A 27,519-nucleotide genomic window follows, 5' to 3' on the forward strand; every position below is an offset into this window, starting at 1 on the left:
TATTTGAGTTGTGTGTCTGTAGTTTCCCTTCTGGAAGTTGGCCGTGAATATCTAGGGTAGAATAGGTCTTCTGCAACCTATGCTTACCGTAAGATCGTAACGGGATCGGGTGGTCAGGCTCGCTGACTCGGTTGATGCATGTAATCGATCCAAATTGCGTGGATCGATGTTCATGATGTAAATCACTGGATTGTCTGGTTCAGACTGCCATCATATAGCTGGAATATTGCTGAATGCGGCGTAAAACAACAAACCAAACCATAAACCTTCTGGAAGTGGATCTTGGAGTTTTGTCATGTAGCATACCAGTATTCGAGATTGAAGTAAGAGCTGACTAACAGGAGCATTGGATTGTCACCATGTGTGACATGGATGATTGTGTATCATCGTACTGTGACGTGTATTGTTGCTTTAACATGCTGTCAACCTTGGATTTGCCCAGCCCATCACTATAAAGCTGAGTGATGCAGAACATTCACAGACACAACATCATCATCATCATCATCAATATTTCAGGAGCCTGTAATCAGATATAGCTCAGATTGACAACCCATGTCATCAAGATACATCGAACAGATTAGAGCTGTACTGTTGCATTTATTAAATTAATTAGAAATTAGAAACATGAATATTCCAATGGCAGGTAGTCCTGTACAAAGACTGATAAGCTTGAACCAGATACTAAGCAGCTCCTTGAAAGTGGGAATCCTTTTAGCTTTTGGCTGAAATTGAAACCCCTTTTTATATTTAAAACCTCTTGGCACTTGGAATATCTCAGGGATATATCATCTGAAAGTTCAAATATTGGTTTCAGAGAGACTAGCTCAACCTCTTAACCTTGCCTTGCATGCAAATTTGCAAGCATCAATTCCCACCTTCAGTTTTCAATATTATCCAAATAACTAAAGACACTTCCTGCTTGAACCAAAAGACCAGTGAAGCAAAGGCCCCGAGCACCAACTACCTTGAATATAGTATTCAAACTCAAACTAAGATTTGAATGTTTAATTTACACACATATACATATATACAGCAAGGCAACATGGGATATGTACAAGAATAGTATGGTATGTACATAATGATTTTTCATAGTACTTTGTACACCTAAAACATGTGTTTCTTAACAATCAGGGATTCTGTAGTAGGTTTGATGAGGCTTTTGCCACTAGTCTTAAGACAGAGTCTACTACAATTCTGTTCGGTCTAGTGAGTTCAGCTAATAGTCCATAAATAAAAAATAAATCTGCTAAAAATTATGTTCAGAGCCTTGTTCGGGCTAGTAGACTCAAAATGGTTTTGCATAGACTGAAGATATATGTGTTCTACTAAAACTGAACCATGCTAAACCTCTCCTATTTTAAAGACCCCTGTGTCAGTTCCTCTATCATGTGTTCAAGCAATGACTTTGGCTGTGTCCCCCTCTCCTTTATGAAAATCCTGAATCCGACTCTGCTCACTGAATACATGTCTCAATCTGCTTGCTCAACTCATTGGTGCTTTTTAGACCTGAACCTAACACTTCCAATGCAAACAAATACATTTCTTCATCTGCTTTCTCAACTCATTGTTGCTTATAGATGTCTGACACTACCAGTGGCAAAATATCATCAAGAAATCCATCACATCTGATTCCACATAACTGTTGTTTTAGTGAGTGAGTGAGTTGGGTTAAACGCCGCTTTGAACAGTATTCCAGTCATATCGCGGCATGTCAGCTTAATGTGGGAGGAAAGCCTGAAGTGATGCAGGTCTCAGACCTTTACCACTTAGGTGAAACCCACGAGCACAGGTATGGTGCTGACAAAACTAGAAACATCATCGGGGCGAACCGGGATTCAACCCACAATCATAGGCTTCTGGCGTGCCCTAGGGACATAACTCTGCAAAGCGAATCACGGCACCTTAGACGACTTGGCCACCCGTGCCCCCAACTGTTGTTTTAATTCCTCAACACTTGGCATTAGGGTTGAGAAAAACAAAGATTATCTTGCAAGTCTTTTAATACACTCTGTTCAAGTCATCCTTGGCCTTTCCCGCTTTCTTTGGCATCTTCTTATTGGCGCCTGACTCCAGGTCCTTGGCCCGGTAGTAATGTGGCGCCACTTCCAGAAGCCAGCCATTCTCTATCTCAATCACCTGTAACACCAAGTCAGGATACTGAGATCAAGACAAACATGTTCATCAATAACAACAGAATCTATAGAAGGGATTAGATCAAACATGTTTCAAACCTGCCTCTCATGAATTCTTCTCTGTTAATAATTCTTAACCGTTAATAAAAAAAATTGGTCTATTTCTACTACCTGTTTGTTATCTTCTACCACTTATGACCAATTTCAAGGTGAACACAAGATCACATTCTCACTCACGTCCCATGAACTCTTACGAGGTAAACACAAGATCACATTCTCACTCACTTACGTCTCACGAACTCTTTCGAGGTGACCACAAGATCACATTCTCACTCACTTATGTCTCATGAACTCTTTCAAGGTGAACACAAGATCACATTCTCACTCACATCTCAGGAACTCTTTCAAGGTGAACACAAGATCACATTCTCACTCACTTGTCTCAGGAACTCACTCATTCAGGAACACAAGATCACATTCTCACTCACATCTCAGGAACTCTTTCAAGGTGAACACAAGATCACATTCTCACTCACATCTCAGGAACTTTTTCAAGGTCAACACAATATCACATTCTCACTCACTTACGTCTCAGGAACTATTTCAAGGTGAACACAAGATCACATTCTCACTTACGTCTCAGGAATTCATTCAAGGTGAACACAAGATCACATTCTCACTCACTTACGTCTCGGGAACTCATTCAAGGTGAACACAATATCACATTCTCACTTACGTCTCAGGAACTCTTTCAAGGTGAACACAAGATCACATTCTCACTTACGTCTCAGTTACTCTTTCAAGGTGAACACAAGATCACATTCTCACTTACATACGTCTCAGGTACTCTTTCAAGGTGAACACAAAATCACATTCTTACTCACTTATGTCTCAGGAACTCACTCATTCAGGAACACAAGATCACATTCTCACTCACATCTCATGAACTCTTTAAAGGTGAACACAAGATCACATTCTCACTCACTTGTCTCAGGAACTCACTCATTCAGGAACACAAGATCACATTCTCACTTACGTCTCAGGAACTCTTTCAAGGTGAACACAAGATCACATTCTCACTCACTTGTCTCAGGAACTCACTCATTCAGGAACACAAGATCACATTCTCACTTACCTCTCAGGAACTCTTTCAAGGTGAACACAAGATCACATTCTCACTCTCGTCTCAGGAACTCTTTCAAGGTGAACACAAGATCACATTCTCACTCACTTGTCTCAGGAACTCACTCATTCAGGAACACAAGATCACATTCTCACTTACGTCTCAGGAACTCTTTCAAGGTGAACACAAGATCACATTCTCACTCACTTGTCTCATGAACTCACTCATTCAGGAACACAAGATCACATTCTCACTTACGTCTCAGGAACTCTTTCAAGGTGAACACAAGATCACATTCTCACTCACTTGTCTCAGGAACTTACTCATTCAGGAACACAAGATCACATTCTCACTCACTTGTCTCATGAACTCTTTCGAGGTGACCACAAGATCACATTCTCACTCACTTGTCTCAGGAACTCTTTCAAGGTGAACACAAGATCACATTCTCACTCACTTGTCTCATGAACTCTTTAGAGGTGTACACAAGATCACGTTCTCACTCACTTGTCTCATGAACTCTTTAGAGGTGAACACAAGATCACGTTCTCACTCACTTGTCTCATGAACTCTTTAGAGGTGAACACAAGATCACATTCTCACTCACTTGTCTCATGAACTCTTTCAAGGTGAACACAAGATCACATTCTCACTCACTTGTCTCAGGAACTCACTCATTCAGGAACACAAGATCACATTCTCACTTACGTCTCAGGAACTCTTTCAAGGTGAACACAAGATCACATTCTCACTCACTTGTCTCATGAACTCACTCATTCAGGAACACAAGATCACATTCTCACTTACGTCTCAGGAACTCTTTCAAGGTGAACACAAGATCACATTCTCACTCACTTGTCTCAGGAACTCACTCATTCAGGAACACAAGATCACATTCTCACTCACTTGTCTCATGAACTCTTTCGAGGTGACCACAAGATCACATTCTCACTCACTTGTCTCAGGAACTCTTTCAAGGTGAACACAAGATCACATTCTCACTCACTTGTCTCATGAACTCTTTAGAGGTGTACACAAGATCACATTCTCACTCACTTGTCTCATGAACTCTTTAGAGGTGAACACAAGATCACGTTCTCACTCACTTGTCTCATGAACTCTTTAGAGGTGAACACAAGATCACATTCTCACTCACTTGTCTCATGAACTCTTTCGAGGTGAACACAAGATCACATTCTCACTCACTTGTCTCATGAACTCTTTAGAGGTGAACACAAGATCACATTCTCACTCACTTGTCTCATGAACTCTTTCGAGGTGAACACAAGATCACATTCTCACTCACTTGTCTCATGAACTCTTTAGAGGTGAACACAAGATCACATTCTCACTCACTTGTCTCAGGAACTCACTCATTCAGGAACACAAGATCACATTCTCACTCACTTGTCTCATGAACTCTTTCGAGGTGAACACAAGATCACATTCTCACTCACTTGTCTCATGAACTCTTTCGAGGTGAACACAAGATAACATTCTCACTCACTTGTCTCATGAACTCTTTCGAGGTGAACACAAGATCACATTCTCACTCACTTGTCTCATGAACTCTTTCGAGGTGAACACAAGATCACATTCTCACTCACTTGTCTCATGAACTCTTTCGAGGTGAACACAAGATAACATTCTCACTCACTTGTCTCATGAACTCTTTCGAGGTGAACACAAGATCACATTCTCACTCACTTGTCTCATGAACTCTTTCGAGGTGACCACAAGATCACATTCTCACTCACTTGTCTCATGAACTCTTTCGAGGTGACCACAAGATCACATTCTCACTCACTTGTCTCATGAACTCTTTCGAGGTGACCACAAGATCACATTCTCACTCACTTGTCTCATGAACTCTTTCGAGGTGAACACCAGTTCGTGGTAGATGAGCCATCGTGGCAGCTCCTCAAACAGTGAGCTGTTTGGGTGGATCATGACTGTCTGATGGTGCTTGACTGTCTTGTACTGTCCGCCCTTGTCCATCCTGGATGTGTGGTAGAAGTAGCCTGCTGTCACGGCCTAGAGGAACACAATAACACAACCACTTCAGAAACACAATAACACAAACACTTCAGAAACACAATAACAAAATCACTTCAGAGATGAACTGACACAATAGTCTACACAAACATGATGTGGTGGTGGAAATAGCCTGCTGTCACAGCCTATAGGAACACAATAACACAACCACTTCAGAGGTGAGGTGAAATGGGGTTTAACGTTGCACTTACATTGCAATCTGTGTGTATGTGCGTGTGCGTGTGCGTGTGCGTGTGCATGTGCGTGTGTATGTGCATGTGTATGTGCGTGTGCGTGTGCGTGTGCGTGTGTGTACAGTGCTACATTTCCCCGTACAAATGTGTTACACAACATTATTACCATTTGATTGTAGACAGTCCTGATATTAAGATAGTCTGCCAGGGATACTCATATCTGTCTCGTTAGTAGCATTGTGAAACATTGTAACCATCTGATTGTAGAAACTCCTGGTATAAAGACGGTATGCCATGGACACGTACCTTTCTAATATTGACAGTCTCTCCAGGGTTGGAAACAATCTCTATTTCCACTCTGTCCAGGAGTCCCTCGAGTTGATCACGGACATCGCGAGCTCGCTTCATGGACCGGTGCTGTATGAAGTTCTCGTAACACCACTGTGTGGAGTAGTCGGTGTCCTCCCATTGGGTGTATACATTCAGCAGGGTCAGATGGTCTCCTCCAGGGACAAAGAAATTCACACGAGCCGTATCAGCATGGACAATCTTATCTTTGGGACGGTAGAATACAGCATTGTTCACAGACAACATGGCAGCTATTGTGATCACTTCCTTTGAGCACTTGTATCTGCGGGGAAAAAACGTCATTGTTCTAGTGACAGAAAATGATTGTCTTTCAGGCAAAGAATTAATAAGGTGAGGTGAGGTGAAATGGGGTTTAACTTTCGCGTACAGGATTATCATACTTATATAGCGACATGTATGTGTTTGTGTGCGTGCATGCATGTGTAGGTGTGTCTCTCTGCTTGTACGAGTCCAGACTGATGCCGATTTTATAGTGATAGACCAGTGTTTGTTTTATCTCCTAAATGCCGAGCACCAGACAGGGTAACAACAAGTACCATCTTTAAATGTCTTTTGGTATGACATGGCCAGGGATCACACCCCGGACCTTCCGGTCTCCAGACGCTCTACCACTAGACCACGAAGGCGGTCCAAAGACTTAATAAGGATACATATTGTTGAGTGTGTTTCAATGTCCCATTCATCGTGGGGTCCTCGATATTCCAATGCCTGAGTACGTGTTATTTGAGGGTATTTAGCCTTAAGAAGAAACATGGGTTTAATATCAAGGTTATCTTTTTCTAAAATCCAAAGCAAAAACAAAATAAGTTATATATGTCCTAAACGCTGATTTTTTAATAATAATTTATTTAATTTTCATCGACTATTAATAAACAGTGATAAAATGAAATATAAACATTCGAACATTACAAGTTTACGTTGTTGATAGTTATTTAATGCCACACTCAGCAATATTCCAGTTACATGACAGCAATCTGTAAACAATGAAGGCAATCCAGTGATTGACATCATGAACATCGATCCATGCAATTCGGATACAATGAAACAGTCAACCAACTCACAGAACCTGACAATCTAATCCATTTAGTCGCCTCTTATCATTACCTATCTAAGGATAGGTCCGTGGGGACATATATATTCTTTCCCAAAATCCCCATGGGTCACAAGGATCAAAATAATGCTGATAATAAAATCCATCTTACTTTTCGGAAGCAAGGATCATCTTTGACATCATGGGATCGACGGGAAACTCGGCCATGCGTCTCCCTAGCTTAGTGAGCTCCCCCATGTGGTTGAGTGCCCCGAGAGCGTACAGTTGCTCCAGGGCTAGCACCAGTGTCTCGTGGGGCGGCGCGTCCATGAAATCAAAGTTGATGAGGTCGTTGATACCCAGGCTCTTCAACAACAGCACCACGTTGCCGAGGTTGGTGCGCTGGATCTCGGGGATGGTGTTGTCCTCCAATTCATTCTTGTACGCCCATGCCGTGTACAACCGGAAACATTTCCCTGCAGCAACACGCCCTGCCCGACCCGCCCGCTGATTGGCCGACGCCTGGAAGGGTCGAGAATAAATCATACACTCTTGTCATCATTCTACTGTCCTGACTGGTTGAAGAGGTAAGAAACGAGGACAAAAGTGAGCGTGGCTCAATAATACTCCCGACCCGCTTGTGTGTCACTAGTTTCAAATTAAATAGCTAGGATATGGTTAGGTTTTGAAAAATTCATTAAAAAATGGAAAATTCCTAAAAACAATTTTTTTTGGGACTGCACCCCTCCATATGACACAGATTATATGTACTAAGTTTGAGATGAATCCACTGAATAGTTTAAGAGAAATCGTGTGGACAAAGTTTTCGGACGGACAGACAGAGTGAGTGAATGTTCTTTTATGCCAATTTTTAAGCAGTATTCCTGCAGTATCGTGGATGGAACCTCACAAATTTGCTCCACACATTGTATGCATGTGGGAAATCGAACCCGGGCCTTGGTCATAGCAAGTGAACACCTTAACCATTAGGCTAGATGGAAACAAGGCCAATGTCAGTGACTGATGCCTGTATAAGAAAGATGAAATAGAGTACATATGTATTAAATGCAAGTATTGCTGACACTACACACTGAAGTCATGATTGTCACTGTGTGTGTGTGTGTGGGGGGGGGGGCGGTGATGTAAGCTAGTGGTTAAAGCGTTCACCCTAAATGGGTACAATGTGTGAAGCCTATTTCTGGTGTCCCCCGCCGTGATATTGCTGGAATATTGCTGGCATATTTCTAAAAGCAGCGTAAAAAAACATACTCACTCACTCACTATGAGTGTGTTGATGCTTTCACTATTATGGACTGATGCAGGTTTTATGGTGCTAGCCATGCCACAGTTAAACACGGATACCCCACTCAGACACAGCATACAGACTACGAGCCGACCAGTCTTTGTTTTATGCCCTTAATACCAAGCACCAGGCAACAAGTACCATCTCTTAACATCTTTTGGTATGATGCAGCTGGGGATATAACCACGACATTCCGTTCTCCAGCAGATGCTCTTTCAACTACACAATGGAGGTGGCAGATGGCAATACAAATAAATCATAAAAAACAAATGTATTGCAATTAACTGGTGAATTAGAGTGTGTCTATCCCTATTATTAGCAGAACATACCCTCGATATAGGACTGACAACCAGTGACTCCATGCCTGTGCGGGCGTTGTAGCTCTTCATTTTACAGAAACCAGGATCAATCACATAGATGATGCCGTCTATTGTCAGGGACGTCTCTGCGATATTTGTTGCCAGAATAACCTTGAAAAAGTCAGAAGAACATTGTGTGAGGAACATTATGAGGTACTATGTTTGAAGAAGAAATTTAAGATTTAACTACCAAAACAGTCATCTGAGATTTATAGACGTACTATGAATTTTTTTACCTTAAGTAGTAAATTATCTGTTCCAATTACTCGGCATCATGTTAATAAATCCACACACTGATCAATACTACAACTACTTACTTCCTTGCCCCTGGTTGTGTGGGGTCAAATATCTTGACATGCACCATGGAGGGTACATACCAAGCTCATCACAGTGATAGCCCATTTGCTGACCGACTGACCGTTATTATATTTTACAAACAAGTAATGACTGCTGTGACCCTGGCAGCACTGCCACCTACCTTCCTGCCCCCTGGTAGCGTGGGTTCAAATATCTTGGCCTGCATCATGGAGTGTATATACTACAACAGGGAGACAACTCCCGCAAGCACTATTACCTACCTTCCTGCCCCCTTGTGGCGTGGGTTCAAATATCTTGGCATGCATCATGGAGGGTATATACTACAGCAGGGAGACAACTCTGGAAAGCACTGCCACCTACCTTCCTGCCCCCTGGTGGCATAGGTTGACATATCTTGGCCTGCATCATGGAGTGTATATACTACAACAGGGAGACAACTCCGGCAACACTACAACCTACCTTCCTGCCACCTGTTGGTGTGGGTCAAATATCTTGGCCTGCATCATGGAGTGTATATACTACAGCAGGGAGACAACTCTGGCAAATTCTTCCACCTACCTTCCTGCCCCCTGGTGGTGTGGGTTCAAATATCTTGGCCTGCATCATGGAGGGTATATACTACAGCAGGGAGACAACTCTGACAAACTCTGCCACCTACCTTCCTGCCCCCTGGTGGTGTTGGTTCAAATATCTTAGCCTGCATCTCAGAAGGTAGATTGGAGTAGATTGGAAGAATCACCAACTCCTTGATCTTTGACCCCAACTTCCTTGTTCTTTCCTGAAGTTATAAGTTACAGACCATGAAAGGAGGGAATCCTGCTTGTGTGTTGATACCATGTGGCCTAAACTATTTTTTTCTTTTGTCAAAATTCATGTTTAACATAAAATTATTGATGATCTCTTCGAGGCCTCACTTGAGAATCTACCCTACTCTATCCATACTTTTCATCATAAAGTCATTGCTACCTAACAACAGAAGCAAAATATTGCATCCTATCCTGCATGTTACACTTGAAAATGGATGCAACAATAAAGTGACTTCCAGCTTCTATGGACACAAAAAAGTATTTCTGATACTTAACACCATGGCACACATGCCTACTGACACTTAACAACATGGTACACATGCCTACTGATACTGAACAACATGTTACACATGCCTACTGATACTGAACAACATGTTACACATGCCTACTGATACTGAACAACATGTTACACATGCCTACTGATACTGAACAACATGTTACACAGGCCTACTGATACTGAACAACATGTTACACAGGCCTACTGATACTGAACAACATGGTACACATGCCTACTGATACTTAAGAAGAATGTAAACATCCCCACGTACTGTCAACATTTCCTGCGCTGTCTCGATCTCCTCCTGACCTGTGAGGAAGACGAGGATGTCCCCTGGAGCCTGGGTGACATGGATCTGCAGCACCGACACCACCACCGCGTCCAGGTAGTCCGCCTCCGGGGCCTGCAGCAGATCAGGGGAGATGACTCATACAACCAGTGACAAATAGATTTGTTGTTTTACGCCAGTCAGCAATATTGTACCTGTATCATGGCAGCCTGAGTGAGTGAGTGAGTGAGTGAGTGAGTGAGTGAGTGAGTGAGTGAGTGAGTGAGTGAGTGAGTGAGTGAGTGAGTGAGTGAGTGAGTGAGTGAGTGAGTGAGTTTGTAGACCACTTTTAGCATATTCCGGGCCAGTCCCACCAGAAATGGGATTCACACATTGTACCCACGTGGGGAATAGAGCTGGGGGCTTTGGTGTCATGAGCTTATGACAGCAAAATGTTGTGAGTAAAAGGACCACTTTGTGCCAGTAGGTTATAATCTGTTGGCACTGACTGCTACTGGCATACATGTGAGGGAGGACACTGAGCACTAAACAGAAGCTGATGCTTCCTGTAACAAGTCAGGGCCTCTAACACACAACAGATGATGCCTCGACACTGTTTTTCCTATAAGATCTTGTCAGAACCATACAGCAACATCTAAAAACACTATCAAGTCAGTAACAGGGCAAGTACTGTAAATCTGGAACGTTTTGCAAGCAGGAATGTACTGCAAAAACTGCGAGTGACACAGACTCGCAGTTAATTTTGCAGACCAACAACAAACAAAAGATGTATGGAGGCATATTTCTTGAATTCACTTCTACAAGCTGTCACACCAGCCAGAACATGTTTAAACACATCCCGTGTTTCCATAATTACATACTGTCACTTAGTGTCCAGAGCTCCAGATAAGCTTTTGGTGTTGTGGGTATTTTACCCATGCATTTTAAAATCATTGGGTATCAGTAATTCTATCTGAGTATTCAAATTTCTGTTACCCACTAGTTTTTACACATGTTGGTATTTAAGTTAAATGTTTAAAAACACTATTCATCTAGTCCCTGCAAACTGGTGTCGTGTGGGTTTGAGAGCTTTATAGGACTCAAAAATACCACGATACTTCCACAAGAAAGTGTGATGGCAAATGATCATGATGTAACTGTCATCGTGGAGTTTGGCAAGGTTGACGGAATACCTGTTTATAATTTCAAAATAAGTTGCTGATTTGCTAATTGAATACGCAGGGTTCCTTCACAATATTTTGATGATACGCACAAGTTTTATTTTTGTAGCGTATCTGTAATGTTCGTTGCGTATTTGATACGCTTGGATTTTATTTTACTGCGTATTTCTGTATTTCTGATGCTTATTTCACGCAGATACGCAGCTTATCTGGAGCTCTGGTGTCAATAGTCTAATTAGTCTAAGTTCACTAAAGTGCCACATCAAATCACAAAGAAATACAGACATATGCCAGCATCTATTCTCTTAAACCTGTTAATCCAACCTCCCTTGTCAACTACAACTACACATGCATCTATAGTTCAAAATTCACTGACTGACACAGAGTTACCATTTTATCATGCCACTTCCTACTTATCAAATATAACACCTGCAAAAGTAGCTTTGATATTTGATATCTTAACAGGGAGTCACACAACTTTCCAGACGCAGTTAAGGCCATTGCTAGCCACTTGCAATAATTTCATGGCATAAAACCTTCCCGATTTTCAGTACCTGTGGAAGCATTAAGAGTCATTTTAGGGTGAATTAGGGGGAAAACAAAGTAGTATTCTGAAACAGGATTATATACTCTATAGAAACAGAAGAATGGTTCTACAACTTGTATACAGGAGAATCAGAATCTCACCTTAGTGTAGAAGATATGCACAGGAAACCTCCTTCCAGGAATCCGGAATATTGGAGCATCATCAAAGAACTGAAATACAAATTAAAACCTTTTACCAACTACAATAATGACAGTGCATTTCAATTCTTATTCATCATAAATGAACTTAAATAAAAAAGTAAGTTACCTCACAAATATTTCAATATTTAACATGCTTAAGAGACAATAGAACATCAGAATATATTCTCCATGTAATACTTAGCCTGCATTACATTATGCACCAGACTACCCCTGCCACCCTGTGGTGACGTGTATTGTGCATTAGAGAATACATTGTTTTTTTATGTTTTGTTTTGTTTTGTTGTTTCAGTATTTATGCCAACCATCCTCACATCACAGCTCCTCTAGCCTGTCAGCTCTAAGAGAGAGAATGAGGTGGCAGGGGCAGTCAGGTGATCATTTGATTGTTTGTTGTTTAACACTGCACTCAGCAATATTTCAGCTATATGACGTCAGTCTTTAAATAATCAAGTCTGGACCAAACAATCCAGTGATTGACATCATGAGCATCGATCCGCCTAATTGGGATACGATGACATGCATCAACCAAGTCAGCGAGCCTGACCACCCGATCCCGTTAGTCGCCTCTGATGACAACCATTGTCGCCTTTGACGAAAAGCATGGGTTGCTGAAGTCCTAATCCAACTCAGATCTTCACGGGTCAGTCAGGTGATCATGTCATTTCAAAGTCACAACACACGACATTACAGTGCGTGACCTATTTCTTTGGTTCATGACCATGGTGATGCTTGGATGTGCCTGCCTGAAACATTTTTAGAAGCTGGAAACTTTGTTCAAGCATGTTTCCACATAAGCAGTGATAAGGATCGAAAGAATAAGGAAGAAATCCATAGTATGAGATAGGATAAGTTATAAAAATTGACAGTTTGAAGAGAGTGAATTAAATTTGTGTTTCCGAAACATTTTCAACCTTACTCAAAAGGAATACCTAAAACCTTTAGACAAAAATATGTCTGGTTCGACTTTAAATGAAACAATTGTCAGGACATGGTGACAAACCTCTGAGAACTTCTGGGCATCAAGAGTCGCACTAGAAATGAGAAGTTTGAGATCAGGCCGAAACCTTGCTATGTCCTTGACCAAACCGAAGAGGACATCCGTGTGAAGCGTCCGCTCATGGGCCTCATCAATTATCAACACACTGCAAAACAATAATAATAATCATAAATTGCAACACTAACAACAGACCAAGTTTGACCAGTAGTCGTGTTGACCTCATCACAAACAAATTATTCCACAATTTTATTGTTTGACAATTTTACACTAAACTAAGATCTGTAATACAGAGGTGAACCGAATACTTGAATCATTGTATTGAGTCAACAACCTTACATGTAAGTTTTGATACATGTGGGATTCAAACACAGATGCACACACTAAAGCATGCTCAAGGCATTAAATTCTTCCATTCTCCGCTCCCTGGGAAGTATACAGCCTAAGCTAGATTCTTCCATTCTCCGCTCCCTGGGGAGTATACAGCCTAAGCTAGATTCTTCCATTCTCCTCTCCCTGGGGAGTATACAGCCTAAGCTAGATTCTTCCATTCTCCCCTCCCTGGGGAGTATACAGCCTAAGCTAGATTCTTCCATTCTCCGCTCCCTGGGGAGTATACAGCCTAAGCTAGATTCTCCCATTCTCCGCTCCCTGGGGAGTATACAGCCTAAGCTAGATTCTCCCATTCTCCGCTCCCTGGGGAGTATACAGCCTAAGCTAGATTCTTCCATCCTCCGCTCCCTGGGGAGTATACAGCCTAAGCTAGATTCTCCCATTCTCCGCTCCCTGGGGAGTATACAGCCTAAGCTAGATTCTCCCATTCTCCGCTCCCTGGGGAGTATACAGCCTAAGCTAGATTCTTCCATTCTCCACTCCCTGGGGAGTATACAGCCTCAGCTAGATTCTTCCATTCTCCACTCCCTGGGGAGTAAACAGCCTAAGCTAGATTCTTCCATTCTCCGCTCCCTGGGAACCCAAGCTAGAAGGTTCACTGCAGGGTGAACAGAGGCATATTTCGAACAAAGTCACTTGCCTAAGGAGATACTACATGTAGGGTGCTTCAGTGAGGTGGGATGAAATGGGGTTTAACGTTATGTCGAAGATTATTGCACTTATAAAGCAACGTGCATACACGTGTATGTGTGTGTGGCTGCTTTTTTTAGTCCGGACTGATGCCGATTTATAGTGCTAGCTCACTGAGATACCATGCCGCAGTTTAACATGAATACCCCACTCAGACACAGTATACTGACTCCCAACCGACCAGTCCTTGTTTTAGCCCCTTAATGCCGAGCGCAAGACAGGGTAACAACAAGTACCATCTCTTAACGTCTTTAGGTATGATGTGTCCGGGGATCAAACCCCGGACCTTCCGCTCTCCGGGCGGATGCTCTTCCATTAGACCACGGAGGCAGTCTGCGTGCTTCAGTGTGGGCAGGACCAAAGCCCAAGAAACTGGAGAACACGGTCATTACCCCATCTACTCCCTGCAACCAACATTGCTTCACTTCACCTAATTTGTGACCTGACCATCACAACACGAGAAACTAACATATTAGTCCACTAGTCCTCATAATGATAACATATAGCAAAATCCTTAATAAGGGAAATTTCTAACAGTCCTTATGACACCTTAACTATTGGTCGGTTTGGCAAGGACAATAGGACTAGTGCCAATTTCTAACGCTGGTCACTTTTCTATACAGCAGCTTGCAGCACCTTAGTCAACATGGACACACAGAGCCCTACCTGTAACTGGCCAGATCTGGTTCTGACAGGAACTCCCGGAGCAGCATGCCGTCTGTCATGTACTTGAGGATAGTTCTCTCGGAGGTGCAGTCCTCAAACCTGATGCTGTAGCCCACCTGCAATAGACACCAGACTTTCTGGACTACATAGACATTATACAATCACAGATGATTCTTCTTTTTACATGTCCATAAATACAGGTATTGAGCTCATATAAAGTCCATACTGTATATGATCGCAGATAAGCCGACCCCTAAATAAGTCGAGGTATTAACTTGACCATCGAAATATGAAAGAACAATACCAATCGGCCCAATTATTATCTCAGTGCTCATTTCCTTGTGTACCGTGTTGCTTTTTAAACAACAGGAAGCAATCACAGTGGTCACCGTTTGTGACGTCACAGGAAACAGGAAACAGCTGATCACATGTTTTTGCAAATGGTGAACGGAATAACTCGCCGTTTCAGTTGTTTATTTGCCTCTTTCAATAAAGGTAGATACTTGTTCACTGTCAATTTATGAACTTTGCAAAGTAATAGCTATTAGCGATTTCATTTGTGGATTATATATTATATTTGTGGATATTATTGTTATATGTAAAGATGGTGGAGTTTCTGAAGAATGATAAACCTTGAACATTCAATTGAAAACTTATGATCTGAAATAATAACATGCATAATTTTTTTTAATAATGACAAAATTGGTGTATAATGATAATTTTATTGATCATTTATAACAATAATGGCTGTAGTCATGGCAACTTCCAAACTTTCGGGAAGTTGTAACCTGTCAAGCCGTCATTCAGGTGATGTTTCTGACAGTTCATGATATGAAAGAGACAATCATGAAAGTGTATCCCGTGGATAAACTGACCCCTTTCTACAGATTTTTTTTTCTGGTCCTCAAAATTCGGCTTATCTGCGGACATATACGGTAATTGTTTTCTTATATAATAATGAGACAAAAGCAGATTCAATATGTTAGCTACAACAATGTAAAGAGGTTCCAACAAACTGAGACACCTGATTGGCTCAGGTTTGAAGAATACCTCTTCCGGGGAAATCCCCATTCTATTTTTAGTAACTCTAGTCAATACAGTAAATCATGAGCTGCAGTCAATATGTGTCTCTGTCAAATGACATGTGACCGCTTCTTAGCCAATGACTATGGAGGAAATGTTCATAAATGTTAATGACTATATATCCAGCAGGCAGGCCAAAGTTTATTTATTACCAGTACAACAAACTTTTCTTCTCCAAGTCCAAATACATGTAGTTTTTTGAAAGAAACTTGTTTTATCAAATGGACCTCTTTAAAGTTGATTTGGCAGGGTGAAACAAGAAAATATGAGGTGATAAAAAAAAATCTGTTTTTTTAAGTGGACCATGGGTAACTGCCATTTTCTTACTGACAAACTCTTTCATTTCTTAAATTCATTACAAAAATGACATGCACCGGTAACTTTATTCCACTTTTTCTGTCATTTCGGGTTGTAAAGTTCTAAAATAAGCTTTATATCCATGTCAACTCCACATAGTACAGGCTATTGTTACAATGGTGGCCCTGAGGAAGAGTGCCACCGATCTCACCTCATTCCCGAGTTTGTATCCCATCTCTTGTGCCACTCTGGATGCTACTGACATGGCTGCCACTCGGCGAGGTTGGGTGCATCCGACCATCATGCCATTTTCGTTAAAACCCTGAAACATTTATCTCAATGTATGCACAAGAACAAAACTATCACTTTCCATTTTAGAATGACTGTAATGTTGCACTCAGAAATATTCCAGCTACTTGACGGTGACAGACAATCCAGTGATTGTTATAGTGAGCAATGATCCACACCATTGGGGTACAGTCACACAATGAACCAAGTCACCGAGCCATTTGGTCACCTCTTACTACCAGTACAGGTTGCTGGGGACCTGTTCTAAACCGGAATCCCCAAGGTGTAAACTTTATGTAACCAAAATAAAACATGTTTCTAGAAGCTAAAGGGTTACACACTAAAGAGACCAAAAAGTAGATTGTTGGCTTATTACATTTAAAGACTAGAGGATAGAGTGTCTTCGCCTAGAGTAGAAGGTTGAGGGTTCGATCCCCAGCCATGTCAAACAAAAAGATGGTACTTGTTGTTTCCCTGCCTTGCCCTCGGCATTGAGGCAATAAAACAAGGACTGGTCAGCAGATTGTCTGTGTACTGTACTGTGTGGGGTATCCATCTTCAACTATGGCATGGTATCCCAGTGGGCAAGCACAATAAAACCTGACTTGAACAAGCAGTCACACACGCAGTCACGCACGTACGTACACACGCACACACACTCATGCACGTCGCCATATAAGTGCTATATCTTGAATGCAACACTAAACCCCATTTCACCTCACCTACTATTACATTTAAAAACATTTCAGGAAAATTACAATAACATCACAACTGAATAAAACAGCTGTCTAGACACCCTGTCCCCATCATGGCACAGTGATTTGCAAGCCATAGCTTTCAAGGTTATTTCTGTGAACCAACTAATTTTCCCAAATTGTTTTCCGCTTCAAAATTAACAATAATAGTGCCAAGGCAACTTAGCTTAATGGCATATGTATTCAACAGTCCTAAGTGTCAACTTTTTACATGGTTTAAGCTGGTATCATTGATCATGTTCATATTCAAATATTTCCTGCCAAAATACTAAAACCTAACTCTAAAATCTAATCATTGGAACAAAATATGTCAGCTAAAGTTAATCTCCTTCAGCCTTGCAATTTAAGAGAAGAAGAATTTTACAGAGGCAAATATGCACTTTCAGAGAAATTAAGAGCATAGTCACACAAGGTCAAAATGTAAAATATTGCCAAAAAGACAAGAATATATTTTAAGCTACACTATACAAGTACCACATCTGATTTTATTGTGTACATACATGGCTGAGTAATGGCAATAAATAGTTCCTTCAATATGGCTGCCATGGCAGCCATTTTGAAAATTAGATTCAAACAAATTCAGGTGTCATCCTTTGTGTGAACATACATCTGAATGTCAGCTTCGCTGTTCAAATGGTTCCTGACGACATGATATTTACACGGCAAAAAACCTGAAGCATAAATGTTGATCCCAAGTACTAACTACACACATACCAAATTTCATAACATTTTGAACCAAAACGACCATAAGGAGCTTTTTTCAACATGGTGAGGTGAGGTGAAATGGGGTTTAACGTTATGTCCAAGATTATTGCACTTGTATAGTGACATGCATGCACATGTGTGTGTGTGTTGTTGCTTGTACTAGTCAGGACTGATGCCGATTTATAGTGCTAGTTCACTGAGATACTATGCCGCAGTTTAACATGAATACCCCACTCAGACACAGTATACTGACTCCGAGCTGACCAGTCCTTGTTTTAGCACCTTAGTCCGAGCGCCAGGCAGAGTAACAACAAGTACCATATTTTAACATCTTTTGGCATGACGCAGCTCTCCAGGCTGATGCTTTACCACTAGACCACTGAGGCGGTCTTTTTCAATATGGCTTCCGTGGCAGGCACAAGATGAAGTACTGACCGCGTCATTGAGGTACTGTGGTATCTGTGTGGTCTTGCCCGACCCCGTCTCGCCCTCGATGATCAGGACCTGGTGGGTGTGAATGGCATCGATCAGGTCCTGCTTGAAGGGAAAGATGGGCAGGCTCTTCTTCGTCTCCTCAATGGTCATTTTCTGTTTCTCCCCCTCTGACATTTGGGGCATTTGGTCCTAGTAAAGTCAAAGAGTTTGCATTTCTGAATAACGTGATAATCCCAACACTTTCAAATAAACTTTGCACAAGATCACTTCTTTATTATCTGGATTGTTTGGTTGTAACAATACATTCGTTTGTATTTTCGTTCGTCCGTTTTTTGTTTAACGCAGCATATGACGGCGGAGTACAATTAATCGAGTCTGGACCAACCAATCCAGTGATTGACATCATGAGCATTGATCCACGCAATTGGGATACAATGACATGCATCAACCAAGTAAGTGAGCCTGACCACAAGATCCCATTAGTCGCTTCTTACGACAAGCATAGTCACCTTTTACAGCAAGCATGGGTTGCTGAAGACCTATTCTACACGGGTCTCTTAACATTTTATAATACAGAATCTGAAATTTCGTATTTATGTAAATGACATGTAATGGACCTGACCATGGTTGCAGTGGCTGTTATAATTAGTGGAGCTTCATGGACCTTGTGACTTCAGAGCCTATGCCTGTCATAACATATCACCAGGCTGAAGCGGCTAATAAAAGTAAATTGTCAAAACTAAAAAATCTTTTTACACAGCTATTTAATTTGTCTATGCTCTGCATACCAATTTTGCACACTGATGCATACACGGTTGTATATTTAGAGAATCCAGAGCCTTTGGCGAAGGACATACAGCATTCATACATGAGGGACTGATACTCCGTAATTCCGAGATTCGAGTCGGTTATTCGACATATTACTCAATGACATTTACGAGAGAAAATGAAGAAAGAATGCTTATGAAATGTCAACCGCACAGAGAGTCTTCGCTGAAGGCAGTTTATTGTTCAGATGATGTAATGGTCACGATATGGCTGAAATACTGCCGATGTGACGTTAAATCTTAACTCACTTACTCACTCAGATGATGTAATGTATTCAGTTTGTGACATCATGAACAAAGGATGACAACATTCATAATTTTCTCAACAATGAAGCAAAGTGACGTCGTCATCTTTCAACTGACCAATCAGCATTGAGAATCTCTAAAACCTTTAAATATCAGAAATATTTTGGGTAATATAGTAAGTCATGTGTAACGTGACTGGTGATCCACTGACTTACATTCCGATAGTTGTTATAATGATAACATATAGCAAAACCCTTTAAAATGGCAAACTTCTACTAGTCCTTATGATACCTCAACTGTTGGGCAGTTTGGTAAGGACTATAGGACTAGTGCCAATTTCTAATGTTGATTGGTCTAGTTGACAGTGCTGATTCTTTGGAATTTGTGAAAAAGACCATGAAAGCCAGATATGTTTACCAGTACACAAGAATGGTACCATGACAAACACCATGTGCTCACCTTGTCCTTGATGGAGCCCGGCAACTGGAGAGCTTGCACAAACTCGATCTCATCGTCCATGATGACCTCATACTCCGGAGCCTTCTTCTTGGATTTGGCATCTTTGGCTCCGAACTTGAGGAGAGCCGTGGACAGATGGTCCTCCTCCCAGCGACTCTGTTCATAGTTGGGCCCACGCTCCGTCACGTCCTCCACATACTTGTCCTGGGGCTTCACGTCGTCCTTGGGCATGTAGTAGCGGTTCACCTTCTCGATGTCCCCAGCTTTGCGATGGTCCTTGGCCAGTTTTAGCACCTTCTTCTTGTAGTTGAGTTCAGCTTGTTCCCGCCTGGTGAGACTGATGACAGACAACAGCATGTCAGGAACAAGCCCATGTACTAGGGTGGGGCAGGCAACTCGGGTTCTTGGGTCGGGTGGGTCCTGAGAAGGATCTGGGTACCCACACGACTACCCTGACCCGTCATTAGTCATGTGATATACTGTTTAATGACATTAACCATAAAGCTCTATGGTTACACTACAATTATAGGTAATGTTCACATTTCATACTGACAAAGCAAGCATCTGTTCTGACTTTTATATGTTTGAGTAAGGGTAAAGCGCCTATCACCTTCAGATGTTTGAGTGAATGAGTGAGTGAGTTGGTTTTACGCCGCTTTTCGCAATATTCCAGCAATATCACGGCGGGGGACACCAGAAATGGGCTTCACACATTGTATCCATGTCAGGAATCAAAATCCGGGTCTTCGGCGTGACGAGCGAATGCTTTAACCACAAGGCTACCCGACTGCCCCTCAGATGTTTGAATAAGGATAAAGCCCCTATCAACTTCAGTGTATGCATGATCTGATCATTTGACACATGTATCTAAAAAGTTTTTGCCAGCAATTCCCATTCAGACATATCGTACCCAACTGGTGGTGGTGGTGGGTGTGGGGTGTGGTGTGGTGTGGTGTTTGGGATGAGTGAGTAAGTATGGTGTTACACCACTTTAGCAATATTCCAGCAATATCACAGGGGAGAATACCAGAAACTGGCTTCACACATTGTAATCATGTGGGGGTCTTTGGCATGACACGCGAATGCTTTAACCACAAGGCTACCCCGACGCCACATTAGGGCTGAGATTGGTCACCGGACTGCATCATATTTTGCTTCCCCCCCCTATGTTATATAACATTTTTTAATGTTCAAATACATTTAACAGTTTTTCTTGACCCGTGCCCCCACCCATCAATTATAAAAATAAACAACTATCAGCAGCCTTGACACAGTAGTGGGATGACCCATTAAGTGTGCGAGGTAAATGCTGAGTCCAGCTTATCACATAGGCTTGTGTATCATACAATCATATCATAGTGCAATAACGCAAATTTGTAGAAATTATTGTCAAATCTAGCATGCTAAAGAGGGACCTGGTATCTTCTTCTGACTATGCGAAAGAAATCTAGACTATATACACCACAACTCACCTCTTGCCATCAAACAGATACTCATCATCAATGATCTCAGCTTCCAGGTCCTCTAGCTTGTCATGACCTCGCTTCTTGAGGTAGTCGCGGCGGGACTGTTTCCGCAAATCTGGGATGATGCGCTTCCTGTCCTCCGTCTCCAGCTGCAGACGATTCTTGGCTTCTTCGTATGCCTGCAATACAGACACCAAGTTGGGAGACTGTCAACATTTCACTTTCAACAGACAAACATGTTTACACCACAACAAACAAATCATTTGGTTATCATTTAAAGTTTTTATTTGTTTATTTGAGGTTTAACACCTCAGCAATATTCAAACTTTATGACAGCAGCTGTAAATAATCGAGTCTGGACCAGACAATTCAGTGATTGATATCATGAGCATTAATCCACGCAATTGGGATACAATGACATACATCAACCACGTCAGTGAGCCTGACCACCCCATCGCCTCTTAGTCACCTCTTACGACAAGCACAGTCGCCTTTTACAGAAAGCATGGGTTGCTGAAGACCTATTCTAGCCTGGATCTCCATGGGTCTCAGCTAATTATAGTCCATATTATAACACTTAAATGTACTAAGGGGCCAAGTTCGGGGTAGCAGACGCGAACGTTTTTTGGCACAGACTGTTGTCTATTTCATGCCACCACAGATAATGTCAGGTTTTACCCTCTGTAAACATGGGAAGTCAGTGAGCCTTTTGAGTCATGACAACTTTTAAAGGGAAGTGAAAAGAGCTTATGTATATCTCAGATAAAGAAACATCTTGTTATCAACTTATGCTCTCACTAGACATTAGATGTCACATACATACATGTAAAATGTCAGCATTTGAAATTCCTTGGATTAGCTCGACAATGGTACTGATAAAATCATAACAGAATTAAAAAAACTGTCCGGATGACATACATTGTAGTTTGAAACGCTGTTCTTTACCCGAAAAAAGGTGTCAACGTTTTTTAGGTTAACCAGAGATAAATGTACTTTTGCACAAGTAAACTGGACGAACACAAGGAAAATTAACCACATGAATGTGCTTGAAGACATTATGATTTACACTAGTCAGAGGGGTACACAAAGTACGTGATCTAGACTACCAGTTGTTGGACTTCCATTTTGTATAAGCCCCGTTGGCTGAGTGGGTTAGATCGCTGACTGTGTGCTGACAATTTGGTTCCTTACTCTGGCAGTGTGGATGCGTATTCCGGATGGGACTCAACCCCACAAAGTACGAGAATCTGTACTTTACGAAATTAGGATTCACAAAATATGATTCACATTTTGGAAATTGAATAGAGTTTCATCAATGTCAAAGAAATTGAAGGGGGCAACACTTTCCAAAATACAACAGTTTATCATTAAGCTCATGGTGAAATGGTATCAAGCAAGGTCGAAGTGGGTCAAAAGCCTTCTTTTTGTTGGCACACTTAAATTCAAATTAAATTCACCTTAACATTTCCAAAAGTGCCCAGTGGCACACTTGTAAAAAGAATACATTTCTATTCATGCATATATGGTTGTATAATAGAGCAAAATGATGTTATCAGTATCATGTGATCATATGCAAGCAATTATGAGCATCATTGACTTTGTGATGTCAAAGATGCATTTATAAGTTAGAAATCTAGAAAAGGGCACATGGCTGTCAAAGACAGGAGCAAAGATAAGTAAGTTTGCATTTACCAATTACTCGCAGCATATCAAATGCCCCGACTTTTGCTCAGGTGTGTCTTTGAAGAATGAAACAACAAATAAATGACAAAGAAACATGATAAAAAAGTGTGCCAAAGAACCCCCAACATGAGTAACAACAAAGTGCTACCTTCTTGTCACTTTTAGATGTAACAGTTCGTGTTTTCTCCTTGTCTTTGTCCTTCAGTCTCTTGGCAAACTCATCTCGCTCCTTCAGGTCAAGCTGCCGCTCAGCCTCGTCTGGGTCTGACTCCGACTCCGAGTCCATGTCCAGATCTGCATCAAGGTCATCAGCGTCATTCCTGGAACAAGATATAAATACTTGTACTGGCATCGTTCCTGGAACAAGATATAAATACTTGTACTGGCATCGTTCCTGGAACAAGATATATATACTTGTACCGGCATTCTTCCTGGAAGATGCTATAAATACTTGTATCAGCATTAACATCATTCCTGGAACAAGATATAAATACTTGTACCGGCATCATTCCTGGAACAAGATATATATACTTGTAGCAGCATTCTTCCTGGAAGATGCTATAAATACTTGTATCTGCATTAACATCCTTCCTGGAAAATGATATAAATAGTCATATCTGCATCAGCATCATTCCTGGAACAAGATATAAATACTTGTACCAGCATCATTCCTGGAACAAGATGTAAATACTTGTACCGGCATCATTCCTGGAACAAGATATATATACTTGTACCAGCAATTTTCCTGGAAGATGCTATAAATACTTGTATCAGCATTAACATCATTCCTGGAAAATGATATAAATAGTCATATCTGCATCAGCATCATTCCTGGAACAAGATATAAATACTTGTCTTGGCATCGTTCCTGGAACAAGATATATATACTTGTACCAGCAATCTTCCTGGAAGATGCTATAAATACTTGTATCAGCATTAACATCCTTCCTGGAAAATGATATAAATAGTCATATCTGCATCAGCATCATTCCTGGAACAAGATATAAATACTTGTACCAGCATCATTCCTGGAACAAGATATAAATACTTGTACCGGCATCATTCCTGGAACAAGATATATATACTTGTACCAGCAATCTTCCTGGAAGATGCTATAAATACTTGTATCAGCATTAACATCCTTCCTGGAAAATGATATAAATAGTCATATCTGCATCAGCATCATTCCTGGAACAAGATATAAATACTTGTACCAGCATCATTCCTGGAACAAGATATAAATACTTGTACCGGCATCATTCCTGGAACAAGATATATATACTTGTACCAGCAATCTTCCTGGAAGATGCTATAAATACTTGTATCAGCATTAACATCATTCCTGGAAAATGATATAAATAGTCGTATCTGCATCAGCATCATTCCTGGAACAAGATATAAATACTTGTATCAGCATCAACATTATTCCTGGAAGATAATATACATACTCATATCAGCATCAACATCATTCCTGGAAAATGCTATAAATTCTTGTATCAGCATCAGCATCATTCCTGGAAGATGATATAAATACCTGTATCTGCATCAGCATCATTCCTGGAAGATGATATACATACTCATATCTGCATCAGCATCATTCCTGGAAGATGATATAAACACTCATATTGGCAAAATGTCTGTACAAGATATAAACACTCATATCAGCATCATTCCTGGAACATACAATAAATTCTTGAATGAGCTTCAGCATAATTCCTGGAAGATTATATAAACACTCTTATCTGCATCAGCATCATTCCTGGAAGATGATATAACACTCATATCTGCATCATGGTCATCAGCATCACTCCTGGAACATGACATGGCATCTATGACTTAATGCACAGACTAATTACATTGACGAAGTTGTCTGTAAATATTTCTGACCCTGGAACTAGTACTACCAGTCCTACTGGATGGCCTGATGCCCACTGTAGACCTACTGAGACAAATACCTGTCACTCTCGCTACTGCTCTCAGATGATTCTTGCTTCTTGCGAATATTTCTTTTTTTCTCCTTTGAACTTCTCTTTGGCATCTGTAACATAAATGAAGTTTAAGTGAATTAGCCATACAACTCTGAACAGTTTGGAATGCAAGAGTGTGCTAACCACTAAGGGAGAGCCTTGGGTATGTTTGAAGGAAGTCATGAAGCTATACACTCAGACTGGAAGACTTATCATGCTTACAGTAGCATGTCATTTAAATATGCCAATATGGAAGTCCCTTTTAGCATGTTTAGGCCTATAATTGGCTACACAACACCGCTGGATCAATCACTAGATTCCACTATTTAGTGGAGTCTGATGCAGTTACTGGGTACAGAAATTGAAATTATAAAAGTACATATATAGATAATAATAATAAAGATAATAGGGTAATTCTTTTTAAGGCTTTTTGTCAACTGAATAAAGTGTGTCATAGTGATACATTTGGTGTTAGTAGTTAATTGGTGACATCACATTAATCAATGTTTATTTTAGTGACAGATCATTGGTAATGATAGCTGTCAACATTGTTATGACTGTGATAACTTCTAGTACAACATCTTGGTTGAAGGTATCTAACTAAACAAACCAGTTATTCAAACGAACATTGGAGCATCCTGTGTTTTGTTACATGAAACCCAAACCCAAACAAACTAAGTAGCTAGTCTAACAATAGATGTGCCGACAATGGGCTTGAAAGAGCATCTGCCTGGAGAGCGGAAGGTTAGGGGTTTGATCCCCAGCCACACCATACCAAAAGATGTTAGAAGAAGGAACTTGTTGCTACCCTGCCTGATGCTCGGCATTAAGGGGCTTAGACAAGGACTGGTCGACTCAGAGTCAGTATACTGTGTCTGAGTTAGGTATTCATGTAAACTGTGGCATGGTACCTCAGTGGGTTAGCACCATAAATTAGGCATTAGTCCAGACTAGTACAACACACACACACACACACACACACACACACACACACACACACACACACACACACACACACACACACACACACACACACACACACACACACACACACACACACTTTCTCTCGGTATTTTTAGTAGTTCTTCTGTCACTTCATCATGTTCATGACTTACTGTTGCTGCAGGCACAGCGTCCTCCTCATCGTCAGACAACAGAGTATACGTCTTGTTCTTGTGTTCTAATTCCTTTTGACGATGTTGATCTGTTGTCAAGGTTCTCTCTATTTTCCTTTTATGAGGTACCTGCAGAAACAGACCAAAACAATATATGGCTAATTCTACAATTATACACGATACAAGCCCAAGAACCTTTCCTTTTGTCTGCTTGGTCACATGTGCTAGGTTCAATCTATGCTTTGAAGACATTCAGGCAAAGTATTAACCATATAAAGTCACGCTGACATTATGTGTACTTCTATTCTTTGTGACATACAATTATACTACAGAACACAAAACTCATGACACATTCATCAGCTGTTCCGTGTTGCTTGTTTAATACTACTTGCTGCCCGAACCATGTCACAGTTGGTCTAGGGCGCTGGCTATACTGAATATTATCTCCACTGTTGTAATGGGTTGACATAGCTCTCATACTCACCCGATCAAATAATTCTTTTGCAAACTGTGTCACTTGCTCGTCGACATCAACTGCTCCTGTGTCGCGAAGTTTGTCAACGAACTCGTCATGGCTTTCCGATTTCGCAGCAAGTCCAACGAAGTACTGGCCGATGTATTTGTCAGATATGCCTAGTAGATCGTGGAGCTTGTCATTTACCCATGTTTCTATAGAAGCCATTGTCTTAGTGAAACGTTCTGTTGATATTATCTCAAGAATGTTAAGAGAAACACTTCTGTGTTGACTTGATCTCAATGGGCGCAGCCATTTTCTCAAAACGCACAGTAGTCGTTCTTGTGTACACACATACTGATGACGTAGTATGTTCGCTCTCGCACGATAGCCTTGCTCACCACCCTGATATATATATACGACCCAACTCCTCTAGACGAGATTTTTGCAAGGACAGCTACACATTTGTAAATTCTAATTTGGTCAATGAAAACCTAAGAGCTATCGCAGCATGATATTGTGTACTGCAAGTATAAAAGAACAATTTAAGATATGATTTCCAAGGCCGTAGTTAACTTTTTTTTTGCATATGGGGAAGGCTCATGCCACTGATCGGCACATGTGCCAGTAAAAAGTGCCAGTGAGCTGACCCACATCTCTGTGTTATTGTTTATATCCCCTTTCAGCAACAGCTGTGTTGTGGCGAGACTGTCCCTTATCTGATGGAACCCGGGGTCAGGAGACATAGACTTACACAGGCTTTTCCCAAAGCATTGATAACATTTTTGTGTCTTATTATAGTACTTATTCACATATCTTATACTTATTCACATGTTACATTATTTGTCTAGTGCA

The 27,519-nt window shown here is 41.1% G+C and overlaps 1 protein-coding gene across 1 annotated transcript; it reads right to left on the minus strand.

Annotated features, from left to right (window-relative positions):
• Window positions 1–1,805: 1,805 nt before the first annotated feature.
• LOC124141815 (pre-mRNA-splicing factor ATP-dependent RNA helicase DHX16-like) lies at window positions 1,806–26,999 on the minus strand. Its single transcript, XM_046509967.2, has 18 exons — window positions 26,695–26,999; window positions 26,211–26,339; window positions 25,084–25,166; window positions 23,277–23,448; window positions 21,452–21,624; window positions 19,980–20,316; window positions 18,448–18,636; window positions 16,476–16,586; window positions 14,885–15,000; window positions 13,142–13,283; window positions 12,082–12,150; window positions 10,217–10,348; window positions 9,521–9,640; window positions 8,515–8,655; window positions 7,055–7,404; window positions 5,790–6,114; window positions 5,113–5,289; window positions 1,806–2,136 (listed from the first exon to the last, which is right to left on the minus strand). Exons 1-18 carry the CDS (start codon window positions 26,890–26,892, stop codon window positions 1,999–2,001), a joined length of 3,102 nt encoding a protein of 1,033 aa, XP_046365923.2. The 5' UTR covers window positions 26,893–26,999; the 3' UTR covers window positions 1,806–1,998.
• Window positions 27,000–27,519: the final 520 nt, after the last annotated feature.

The sequence above is a fragment of the Haliotis rufescens genome, unplaced genomic scaffold (genome assembly GCF_023055435.1).
Source record: "Haliotis rufescens isolate VD_foot unplaced genomic scaffold, xgHalRufe1.0.p SCAF_8, whole genome shotgun sequence".
Taxonomy (NCBI): Eukaryota; Metazoa; Mollusca; class Gastropoda; order Lepetellida; family Haliotidae; genus Haliotis; species Haliotis rufescens.